A 12,049-nucleotide genomic window follows, 5' to 3' on the forward strand; every position below is an offset into this window, starting at 1 on the left:
TTCTGTCAATAGAGCCTAGTAGTGCAGCTTGTTCCTTCATTGACGTTTGATGGTTTAATATCTTCTGTGGCCCACACTCAAAGTGTCTTATATCCATACATGCTCATGCATCATGAAAAATTTATCTTGTTTTGTGTGTGTGAGTGCATGTGTGTGTGTATGTTAAATGACTCAATGATGGTGCCAATATTTATTTTATGGGGGGAAGGGTTGGGGGATAACAATTAATATAGATCTATACTTATACTAATTTTTTATCCATAAAAATATATGTGATGTATTAAATTTCAAATTAAAAAATGTAAACTTAATAGTGCAATATGGATACATTCGCCTATTCACTTCCACTCAGCTTCTTGGACTTCATAGTGCAAGCTATTTTCATCTTGAGGTAGACTTGGAAATGTTGTAATGATATTAGTTTTAATCATCAAATCATCAAGAAAAGAGTTACAAAGAAGTGTTAAGCTTAGCTATATGGCATTATAAAGAATACTACAAATACAAACCAAAAATGAAGTCTTCTATGCATCAATTCACTAAGAGTGGTGTTTGGGAAGCTCCTCTTGAAGGAACCATAAAAATCAATTTTGATGCAGAAGTGGATAGTAAAGGCAACAAAGCTGCTGTTATAGAGACTATCACAGCACCCCGATAAGATGGACAATGAAGTTGATTGCAGGTATTTGTTCTCCCCTGGTTTAGAAGCATTAGCTTGTAGAAAGGCAACTCTTCTAGCTCGATCCAAAGGATTCCAGCGAGTTATCATGGAGGGAGATTCCATTATTGTCATTTAAGCTCTTTAAAGTGGTCAATGCCCTTTAGCTATTCAAGGAATTATTAATAAGGTAAAAGGCACATTTTAGCCCTCCAACTATTAACAAAAAAGACTTTTTTTTTTGGTCCAAAAAGCCTCTCAACTTTTTTTTTGGTCCGAAAAGCCTCTCAACTATTTAAAATGGCACGTGTTACATCAAAATTAATGGAGGTCAAATGCCGTTCTCTGCAGTTAACTCACGTTCGCATATTGTGGATCAACAGTGAATGTCCTCGAACTTATAATATCAAAGCCTTGATGCTAGATATGGAATTTGCCTCAAAAAAGATGATAGTGCTTTGATGATTATTTGCTGCTTCATTTTAAGAATCTGAATATTAGAAGTTCACTTTATCATGTCCTCATCATAAGGCCAAGGCTAAAAGTAAATAGAGTTTAACCCATCGCATGATAATAAAATATATAAGTTCTTTCTCATTGACAGACCCTATTAGCTCATGAAAATGATATTCAAAAATGCATTCTTATTTACCTACACTAACGCATATGATCGAGACTAAAAAATAATTAGAAGAACACCTAAAAGGTATGATGTCTTCTCTAAGAGAAGTACATCAACAAGTTGAAAACACAAAAAGAACCCTATCAAGATATTAATTATATTAGGTACACAAGAGCCAAAACCATTTGTATTGTCTATTCTCGCTTAGAGGATTGTACCACTTAATATCCCGTGCAAACAATTGATCAAGTTTATCATTATGTATTCCTGAAAAAAACATGCTTTTTTAGCCATAAGGGTTTTTATCATTAGAGCATTCCATTGTATATGTACTTTTCTTCCCTTTATTGCTTTTGAAGCATATGGCTGCTACAATATGTGTCATGGACGTGACTTGGATGAAATGAGGCCTTGGTGCAAATCCAAAATACTTGTGCAATACAATTACATTCGGAGTCACTATTGGAAAGTAAGTTTCTTGAAAATATTTTCTGTTGAACAATTGCCAAACTTTCTGGTTGCATCCCCAATACTGTCTTTGGCGATTTTTCTTCATTCTGCACTATGTGAGGTCGCAACCTGAGATTTTTTTCCTCTTTGGGTTTTCAATCTTCCAATGGCCAAAAGGGGTCTGTAGATTCATTTTCTTCTCTAGATACAGTTCCAAGACAAAACATTACTCCCTCAAAGGAGAAATTATCTACTAAAGTGCAAGCAAATCATAATCTTAGGTAAAAGGAAACGAATGATTAAAGGGGATGATCATTATCCTGTGCTCTGAAAAGAACATGATTTATTCCAAAAACTAGAATGCTTTCATGACTTTATCATTCCATGCCCTTTGCACTTGGGATTCATGACAACCACTGCGTTTCTCGTCATGCATGTGCAGGTTGCCACACGTTTCTTGTCTACTAGTCCTCCCCTGTATTGGTTTGCATCATATATAGCCATGTCTCATGGTACATTATTTGTGCATATTCCACAACTTACATCCTTTTAGGCAATTTACTGCTATTTTCAAATTTCTATCATTTCACTTGAAAAGCTTCAATGCCTTTTGAGCAAGATTAGAGTTTCTCTTACTGATAAGAATTTTGCCATGTTCCAGAGCTCATCAACCATTTTTCCCCTAAAACACTCTCTAATTAAGCTTAGAAATGGAGTTTATAAAAGGAGATAATGAATCCTAATGGCTCTGTACGTAAGCCCTTTTCATTTGAAGAGATGACAGTAGATAGTTGGAGTTAAACATCGTTGGTCTTCTAGTTCACATTGAGCTGATATATGTTCATTTTGGTTTCATGCGACTATTTTAAATAGTTGAGGGACCTTTATAGATAGAAAAAAAAAAAAAAAGTTTAGGGGCTTTTTTAAATTTTTACTAATATTTGGAGAGGTAAAATGGACCTTTTGCCTATTAATGATATTCATTTGTTGTCATCTTCTTTTATTTTTGTCAGATTTTCTTATGTGAAAAGGAATTGTAAAAAGACTGCTCAGGGGATTGCCTCTAACATGTTGCATAATTTCTCCTTTAGATGCAACCCATGTCTCAACTCACAATATATATATATATATATATATATATATATAGACTAATTAAAAAAAAAAAAAAGTAGTCAATTGACCCTCTTGTACCATAGTAAATCTGCCTCTTCCCAAAACCATTCCACTTGCTAGCATTCAAAATATTATTAAAATCTTCTCTCAGGGAAGCGATTTCAATGCTTAATAACTTTTCTTTCGTTCACCTTTGAGTCACATTATTTAGGGAAAAGTTTCTATTTCACATTATTATTGAAGTTTACTTTTGATTCCACATCATTCTAAAATTCAGTCCTATATTTATGATTAGGCTATTCTAAGTTTTTTTTAATAAACTTCTGTTAGTATTAGATTTTTATTATAAATAAAAATTAAAGACCTATATTATAATGTTATTTATGTGAAAATTTAATTTTTATATGATGAAAGATACTGATTAACTAAAATGCCATTTGTTATTTAGAAAAAAAAAAAAAAAACGAAACCACTTATTAAAAAGAGACATGACACATGAAAAAACCGTGTTAAGCTCAACTTTATTCACGCGTTATACAAATTATTTGCTTTTTTTTTCATTTTAAAAGTATAATTTTATATTTTTTTTTTACATTTTATATTTTCTTAATTATTTTAAAAATTTATTGTTTTTTATATTACTTTAATTTTATGATAAAATTCATTATGATAAAATTCATTTTATTTACAAATAATTTTTTTTACATATTTTATATTAAATGTAGAATTCATTTTAAATTAAATAAAATTTGTATTTGGAATAAATAAAATAATATATAATAAAGATTTTATTTGATTTAATTTTATGGTAAAATTCATTTCATTTGTAAATGTATTCCATGATAAAATTCATTTATAAATGAATTTCTTTAGTTGGTATATTTTTTTATTAAATATGAAATTTATTTCAAATGAAATAAATTTTATATTTGGAATAAATAAAATAAAATAAAATGATATATAATAAGAGGATAATTTTATCACTTGAAATATATATAATTTTAAACTTGAAATTCATTTATAATTTCTATTAATTTTGATGTTATTTAATTTAATTATAATAAATTTTATAGAATTGATTATTAAGAATTTCAAATGAATTTTCATTTAAACTAAATAATAAAATTTTATATTTATTAATAAATTTTATAAAATTTTATGAAATTCATTAATGCCAAATATTAACTTAATTAAATGGAACAAACAAAAATGAACAACCAGACCAAAGCAAGAGTAGATGAGAAATAAGATGGGCTTAGTTGAACTTAACCAACTACCATCCAAATATTACAGCTAACCAATTAGTTAGCTGACTTTCCATCGTTTGAATTATTTATTATTTTTCAATGTGAGATTATTGACACTTCTCCTCCCTCAAGTGTTAACCATTTTAAAACTTTGAAATCCTCACTTTAAAACATTAAACTTTGCCAAGAACATTAGGAATATAGATACTTAAATTGAATCGGATCAGATTTACTTTGATGCTACATCACTTAATTGAGTTGAATGACAACGTCGAGACATAAGTTCGTGAAAAATGAAATAAACTTACTTGGCTTAAATAAACCATTACTAAAATATTAGAACTAACCAATTAGTTAACGGGCTCTCATCTTTATAAGCACTTAAATTTTTTTTTTTTATATGGGATTGTTGACGAATGATAAAATTTTAATTAATTATATTAAATATAATTTAAATTTATATTAAAATATTAAATAATTATATGAGTCAAAATTAAATTAAATTTTCATTTCTTAAAAAATTATTAATTATTTTTTAAAAAATATTTCTTTGTAAAAATGTATTAATATAATAACTTATATTTTTAATAACAACTTATTTTATATTTTATAACGAATGTAAGATATGCACAATTTAATTTTAAAATTTAAAATTAATTAATTAATATGTTATTTTAATTATTTTTATATTATATTAGTTTTAGCCATATATATATATAATGAGAAATTTCATTCAAAAAGTTTGAATGACCCTATTCAATTAAAAAAAAAATAATAATAACAATGATTCATTCATTTTTTTTAAATAATTATATAAAAATTAAAGTATCACTAAATAAAATAAAGACATTAAAATATTTTCTCTATATATTTATGAGAAATTTTAAATTAATAAAATTAAAAAAAATTAAAAAACAATAAAAAAAATCTTCAGTGTTTGTTCAAAAGTTAATTCAAAAGAATATATTCATTAATTTATTTACTTAGGAAATTGACATTGATATATTGCTTATTGTAATTGAGTGTTGAAAAAACATTTTGTGAAAATTTGATTACTAAATTGATTGGATAAATTATTTAATAATTTTTTTATTGCATATGTGGATAAAGATATCTAGTATTAATGATGAAATAATCATATAATATTTTAAAACAATAAAAAAATGTCAAAAATAATAGTAAATTTATATATATATATATATATATATATTAGTTTTATAATAATATAAATATTTTTATATCAATTCATAAATTTTTCATTATCGATCTGTGTATATATGGTAAAAAAAAAAAAAACAAAAGTAAAAATAGAAAATAAGAATTTAATCTCTATCTATTTATGCTTCATTATAATGCATGGGTAATCGAAAGCTTTGCTTGGAAAAAGAAAATAGAGAGGATTGAAAAATAAAGATAGATAAAAGAAAAAAAATATGGATTCTCATCTTCTTTTCCAAGTTTGAATAGCGTGAAAATGGGGGAAATTTTGATTTCTATTACTTTCGAAAAGGAAGGAAAACAAATGTTAAAAAAAAAAAAAGAAGAAAGGGATGGAAATTAAAGCTGGGTAATAAAAGTGACATCCCTTATGTTAAGAGGGATGGATCTAAGCATCCAGCATCTGGCATGGGGGCAACCGCCCCACCAACTTTTAAAAGTATATGTATTCTATTCAATTATACCGGCCCACCAACTTTTAAAAATATATGTATTCTATACAATTATTTTTCTTTGTTCAGACTCAAATATAGTCTTTATTCCATTTAAATGCTTAAATTTTATTTATCATATGAAATTTATAAATTTATTTCACTTAATTATTTTACATATTTTTCATTTTCTCATTCAATTGTTAAAATTATTTCACTATGTGAAATTAATAATTTATTCTAAATTTTTCCAATGAGCTTTTAATTATTTTTAGTTATGAAATATTGAATTTGAAGTCTATTTGAAATTAAATATATTAAAAATATAATTTATTTTAAATTTTAATATAAATTACTTTATCATCCATTATATCAAATCCTTATATTTTGCAAAATAGATAAAACATTCTTAATTTTTAATTTTATTATACATTTTTATCATTCTATCTATTTTTCTCAAACTTTAACCGTGAGTGAAAATTTTCATCCCGTGTTAACTTTTTTATCCCTAAGCACCTTTTAATCCCTTAAAGATATTTTCTATCTATTTTCTAAAATATAAGAATTCAAATATTAATTATATTATAATATGAATAGTAAAAATGAATTTATCTTATACATCAACCCACGGAATTTTTTGAATCTACTGCTGCTCAAGTGTCCAGTGTTGCACATTGAAATCCACTTCTTCTTTCTTTTTTTATTTTTTTTTATTTTTTTCCTCTTTATTTTTAATGTAGATTTTACCCATATTAATGAGAGATTTACGTCCTCTTTTATTAGTCCACCTTTAATCTTCTTATAGGTTTTTTTTTTTTTTTTTTTTTTTTTTGCTTAGAAGAGAAGTAAAATTAGATCGGGTAATATTTTAGACTGATTTACTCAACATTCAATCTACCTCCATAGTGATCAATATTTTTTTGATATCAAAGTAGTTTAGACAACTAATTTTCTAAACTACTTTACAAATAGTCTTAGAAAGTTGATCGAGTCTACTCAGAGATTAACAAAATTTCTATGTATCACCCCTCTTTTGGAAGCTAATTGATGATTTTCAATCTGCGTTGTCATCTAATTTTAAGTAGATGCTTGTCAATAATATGATTTCTTTTTATTTTTCAATTTTATTTTTCAAGATTGACTATATTAAAAACATTAAGGATATAAAGAGTGCTAAACTTAAAATCTATTTGAGTTAGAATTGTAGTATTGTATTCTCTTTGTTTTGTTTTATTTAGAAAAATGGATATTCTGATAAAAAAAAAAAAGAGAGATTCTATGAAGTTGGAAGTAACGAGGAAGTAACTACAATTTTCTCAAGTAATATTCTCCACCATCATTTTTCTCCCACCTCCCAATCAGGGAAAACGCCGAATCTGTTCTCCCTTTGGCTTCAGGCGAAAGGCTAAAGCTCAAGGCAGTGGCCAATTTACAAATTTATTTCTTCAAGCTTTCATTTATTTCTAGTGGAAAAATATAGTTTATAATAAATCATATAAAATTGTATTTCATGGTTGTCATTATATTATAAATTTTACAATTAATTATATACAAAGTGTTAGTGGGTTATCTATTTCTTACACATTTATGTAATAGTAAATTATAAATTATATTACCCTAAATTTAACGAAAATATTCGTTTTTCAAGATTCCGTTGATTAAAAAATAACATACTTTATTATCAGAAGGAAATTAGTACAAAAATTTGAGATAAATTTCCTTAAAATTCACGTTGAAGTTCTTAATTATTCATAATCAATTATATTTAAACACCAAGACTAGACTTTAACAGTAACACCTTAATATCATAGAAGACTTCTTTTCCTTTAGCTATCCCTTAAGTATAATAACAAGAGTTCAAACTGCTCCAGATTTTAATTGAAGCACAAATGTCTAAAACTATTCAAGTTGATACTCAACTTGGATTACCTTCACCCTCTTCAACATGCGTGTGTAATACTAGATTTAAATCAGAAAATTGTTGGGAGTAGTTTGTGTGAATCGTACCATGGACTTTGGGGATGGGGTGCACTTCGGTTGCTGGAGTTGGTCATGATGTACTGTTTAACACAATAGAAGTCTCATGATTCAATTAATGGAACAAATGGAACTTCATTAATATCTGGAGCAAAACCACCCCTAGATTTCAATGACTACTGTTACACTTCAGTCTTATTTGAATTTCCATGGTGAATAAACATAGATTTCAACATTGTCAAGGACTGACTTTATTTATTGATCAGGAAAAAGAACATTGTTACATCAATTCTGAGAATTTCATTCAGTATTCATGCTTTATATGGAAAGATGGACAGAAATATGTCCCTGATAAAACCATATCTAACCTGGCAAAATTCTTCAAACAGAAGATTGATAGACATGACATTATAAACAGTATTCTTCGGTCATTTTTATCGACTTCATATTATCATGTCCCATCTCCAGTATAAACCTGAGGGAAAAGAAAGGTGCACATTGAGCAGAGATAATCTGTTGAATGACATGTCGAGAAAAAAGAATAGCTAAGTTGGTTGTGTGTGTGTATGTATATATCATAGACCAAATAGAATAACAGCTTTAATTCAAGTGTTATGGTACTTACCAGTATACCTCATTCCACTTGGTTTTTATCCTGTGTTGAACCTTGCTAAATTGATTATAACTTCAGTTTGAACCCCACTGATAAGAAATCATCCCTGAGAACAATAACAAATATTTTTATTAAATAAAAATGAATAGTATAGATGAAATGGTATATATATCATCATCAACATTCTCCATTATTAATAGATAACCGAAAATTGCAGAATGACCTTATCAATTGACTTATCACCCAATTAAAAGTTAAAGATGCAATGGAAAGCAAACACAGAGTTAGTAGAAATCACTAAAAGAGAGAGCAAAAATTAAGAATATGTTGATGCTATATTACATTTTCTTGGTATTTGTCTTCCTCTTCTCCATCTCCAGTGCTTGCTTCTTCTCCACCTCCTCAGTACCATCATCGAGTGGAACAAGGCTTCCCACGTACATTTCTGCACCAAAAGACTTCGGACCGCCCCTAATCTTCAAAGTCCTAACAGTTCTCCTATTCCAATCATACCATACAAGCTTTTGATCATTCACTTCTAATAGCATCTTATCCCCATCTTTTGAATAAGCCAAAGGCCTCAAAAACATAAAAGCACTAATGGATTTAGTTGTTCGAAATGAAAACAGCTTAATCCAGGATTCCTTAATTCCATACTCCCGCATAACCCACAAATCAACACAAATATGTTCATAATTACACATCACACACAACCTCCCCTCCAAGACCCCAACATCAACCTGAAAGTTTAACCTGTTATTGGCATATTCAGGCTGGGACACTTCACGGAACATCTCAGACACAATATCAAAAGCAATAATAGAACTTTTCACACCCAATTCCGGCCAGTGAGGCAAAATCCAATGCAAAGCATTAGAAGCAAAAACTCCATATCCTCTCCTATGCAAAACCTGGAAAAATGGTTTATGCAAGAACCTAAGATATTTAGGCAAGCCCTTTATTCTCTTCCACGACTCACTTTTCAGACTATAAATCTTCACCTCATAATCGTAATCGAAAGACTCACACCTATCATCATCCCCAACAAAAGTAACCATTCTAACTAGTTTATAGTCTTCATTAATCGAATCATAACCAAAGCCATAAAACACATACCCAGTTTTCAAATACCTATCGGGCGGCTCAATCTCTGAAGCTGGCACTCTTTTCAGCTTTCTTGTTGCTATGTTATACAAGGCTAGATCTCGCTCAGAATTTCGCAACGCAACCAACCCATTACACGAACCGATGGCTTCAGTCCCGCCACCCACATGTAAAGGGTGTTCGAGGGATTCCGCGGAGCCAATGGCGGAAGCAGCAGCATCAAGAGAATCAAAATCGACGGTATAAAGATTCCAATCTCGAAGGATGAGAGAGAGATTGGATCTGGTATGAAGTGAATGGGAGAGATGGAGTTGAATGAAATTTGGACCATTAATTAATGAGCAGAGAGGTTTTGATAAGCATCGGAAGCGGAGAAGAGCCTTGATAGGGAGCTGAAGGAGGATGTCGTTGATGATATCCTGAGGGACTTTGGACATTTTTCCTTTCTGTCAGTGTTTGGCTGAGAGGAAAATGGAAGGGAAAGAAGGAAAAGAAAATAAGGAGGTGGAAACCATAAATAGATTAGGTTTTTGAAAGGTGCTTCGGTTGGGGAAAGGAACAGACAGATGGCGAATTGCATGGGTAGATGCTTCCAGATAACACCATTTGTAATTGCAAACCAACCAAGCAATCCTTACAAGGCAAGTTGTTCCTTTTTTTTATTTATTTTTTTTTATTTTTTAAATTTAAGTTGATTTGTTTCGGGAATGAAAAATATTTTTTTATATTTTTTTATGAAAATATTTTTATTATTTAATTATAATATTAAATTAATAATAATTATTTATATAATATATATAATTATTTTCATATTTTAATAAATTTATAAAAATACAGAAAATAATTAATTTTTCTTTTATTCTAAAAATATTTTCTATTAATTAATATTTTGAGTGATTAAATATTATAAAATAAAAAAATTATTTTTTAAAAAATTATTTTTCATAAAATAAATAAATTTTTAATTTTATATTATACACTTTTCGTTTTATAAATATAACTTTATTTCTATCATAAATTAATAAAATATAATTAATATAGTTAAAATAATAAAATTTATTTTTTTAATATATCCACTCATATTATTGTATTAAAAATTAAATAACTTATATTATTAAATTATTTTTAAAAATAGTAAATTTTACTTTTTAAATATATATTAAGTAAAAGTATATTAATAAATTAAAAAATAAATTATAATTTTAAAAAGAAAAGTTAACTATAATTCGATAAAGATAAAAAAATAAAAGTAATCTTATTGAGGGAGTAGCAAAACTAATAATTTAATTTTTCATATTTTAAGAAATATATTAATTAGCTTTTAAATTTTAATTTTGACATATATTTTTGACATACTTTAATCTCTTATTAGCTATTTTTCTTAGCTTGATTAAAGATTAAATTTATAAAAATAAATAAAAGATTAAATAATCAATACAATTATATATAACATGGACCAAACCATATATTTAGCCTCAAATTATACTAAATGATAATTTACTTTTTTTATAGTTAAAAAAATAATTTACCTTTTTTAAATGTAAATGGGCCCATCAATAAAAAATACTTCGCTGGGCCCAAGATTCGTCAAAATTCAGTCAAATTCCCAAGTGCATGACCTTGACCAATCAGGCTCGATCTGGAAAGGACTTTTTATTCAACGTCTGTTATTTCCTCCACAAAAATTTGTAGTGAGCATGATTTGCTTTAATTTCAGTTTTTAGTGTAAGGACATGATAATATTAGTTAATTAATTCTTTTTTTTTTTTAATTTTAGAATTCAATTACTTAGTTTCTAGCCATTGCTTTTGTTAATCAAAAGATCACTCCATCATTAAAATGATTTTTTCATTAAAAGTGTGCAAAATGATAATAATAACTCAAAAATGACAGCAAGGAGAGAGAAAATTAGAGGAAATTTGGCTATGTTCTAATGCAATAGAAACATTTAAATTTCAATTTATTAATATTTTTAATATTAAATTTATTTATAATTTTATAAAATTTTATTTTAAATTATTTGAATTCGTTTTAATAATAATAATAATATTATTATTATTATTATTATTATTATTATTATTATACTTGAAGTTATTTAATTTTATATATTTTAATCAATAAATTATATAAATTCTTTTATTAATACTATATATTTAAAATTAAATAATTTTATAAAATATTTAAATTTTATTTATTTAAAATATAAATTACATGGAATTTATAAATATTATTATTAAATATATATTTTATATTTAATTAATTATTTATATTAATAAATTTGAGCAACACTTAATAAAACTCAAATTTATTTAATATTCCATTGTATACTGATTAAATCCATTTTAATACCATTCAATTGATTGGATATAAAAAAATATTCAGCGCGTTGATAAATTAGTATTTAATGTCTAAGACTTGGTAATCTTAATTAATTAATTAACTTTTTATTTTTAAAAATGTATTAATTATTTTCAAACCATTCCCTTCGTTAATCGCATCAAAATGTTTTTTTCATTAAAAGTGTGTAACATGATAATAATAGAGGAGATTGGTTGCAACAGGCGGTAATAAAAATACCTTATTCAAATTTAATTAATATTTTTAATATTTAAATTT

The 12,049-nt window shown here is 26.8% G+C and overlaps 1 protein-coding gene and 1 pseudogene across 2 annotated transcripts; one reads left to right on the forward strand and one right to left on the reverse strand.

Annotated features, from left to right (window-relative positions):
* The first annotated feature begins 659 nt into the window (after positions 1 to 659).
* On the forward strand, positions 660 to 2,324 carry LOC131178465 (uncharacterized; annotated as a pseudogene).
* A 5,119-nt stretch (positions 2,325 to 7,443) lies between these two features.
* LOC110636586 (F-box protein CPR1) lies at positions 7,444 to 9,937 on the reverse strand. 2 transcript variants are annotated; one of them, XM_021786360.2, is made up of 4 exons: positions 8,672 to 9,937; positions 8,342 to 8,435; positions 8,085 to 8,191; positions 7,444 to 7,799 (listed from the first exon to the last, which is right to left on the reverse strand). In XM_021786360.2, the coding sequence occupies exons 1-2, from the start codon at positions 9,868 to 9,870 to the stop codon at positions 8,396 to 8,398; spliced, it is 1,239 nt and encodes a 412-aa protein (XP_021642052.2). In that variant the 5' UTR covers positions 9,871 to 9,937; the 3' UTR covers positions 7,444 to 7,799; positions 8,085 to 8,191; positions 8,342 to 8,395. The 2 variants fall into 2 exon arrangements, with proteins under 2 accessions (XP_021642052.2, XP_021642051.2); XM_021786359.2 differs by lacking the exon at positions 7,444 to 7,799 and having other exon boundaries at positions 7,942 to 8,191.
* Positions 9,938 to 12,049: the final 2,112 nt, after the last annotated feature.

Source organism: Hevea brasiliensis, chromosome 3 (genome assembly GCF_030052815.1).
Source record: "Hevea brasiliensis isolate MT/VB/25A 57/8 chromosome 3, ASM3005281v1, whole genome shotgun sequence".
Lineage (NCBI taxonomy): Eukaryota > Viridiplantae > Streptophyta > Magnoliopsida > Malpighiales > Euphorbiaceae > Hevea > Hevea brasiliensis.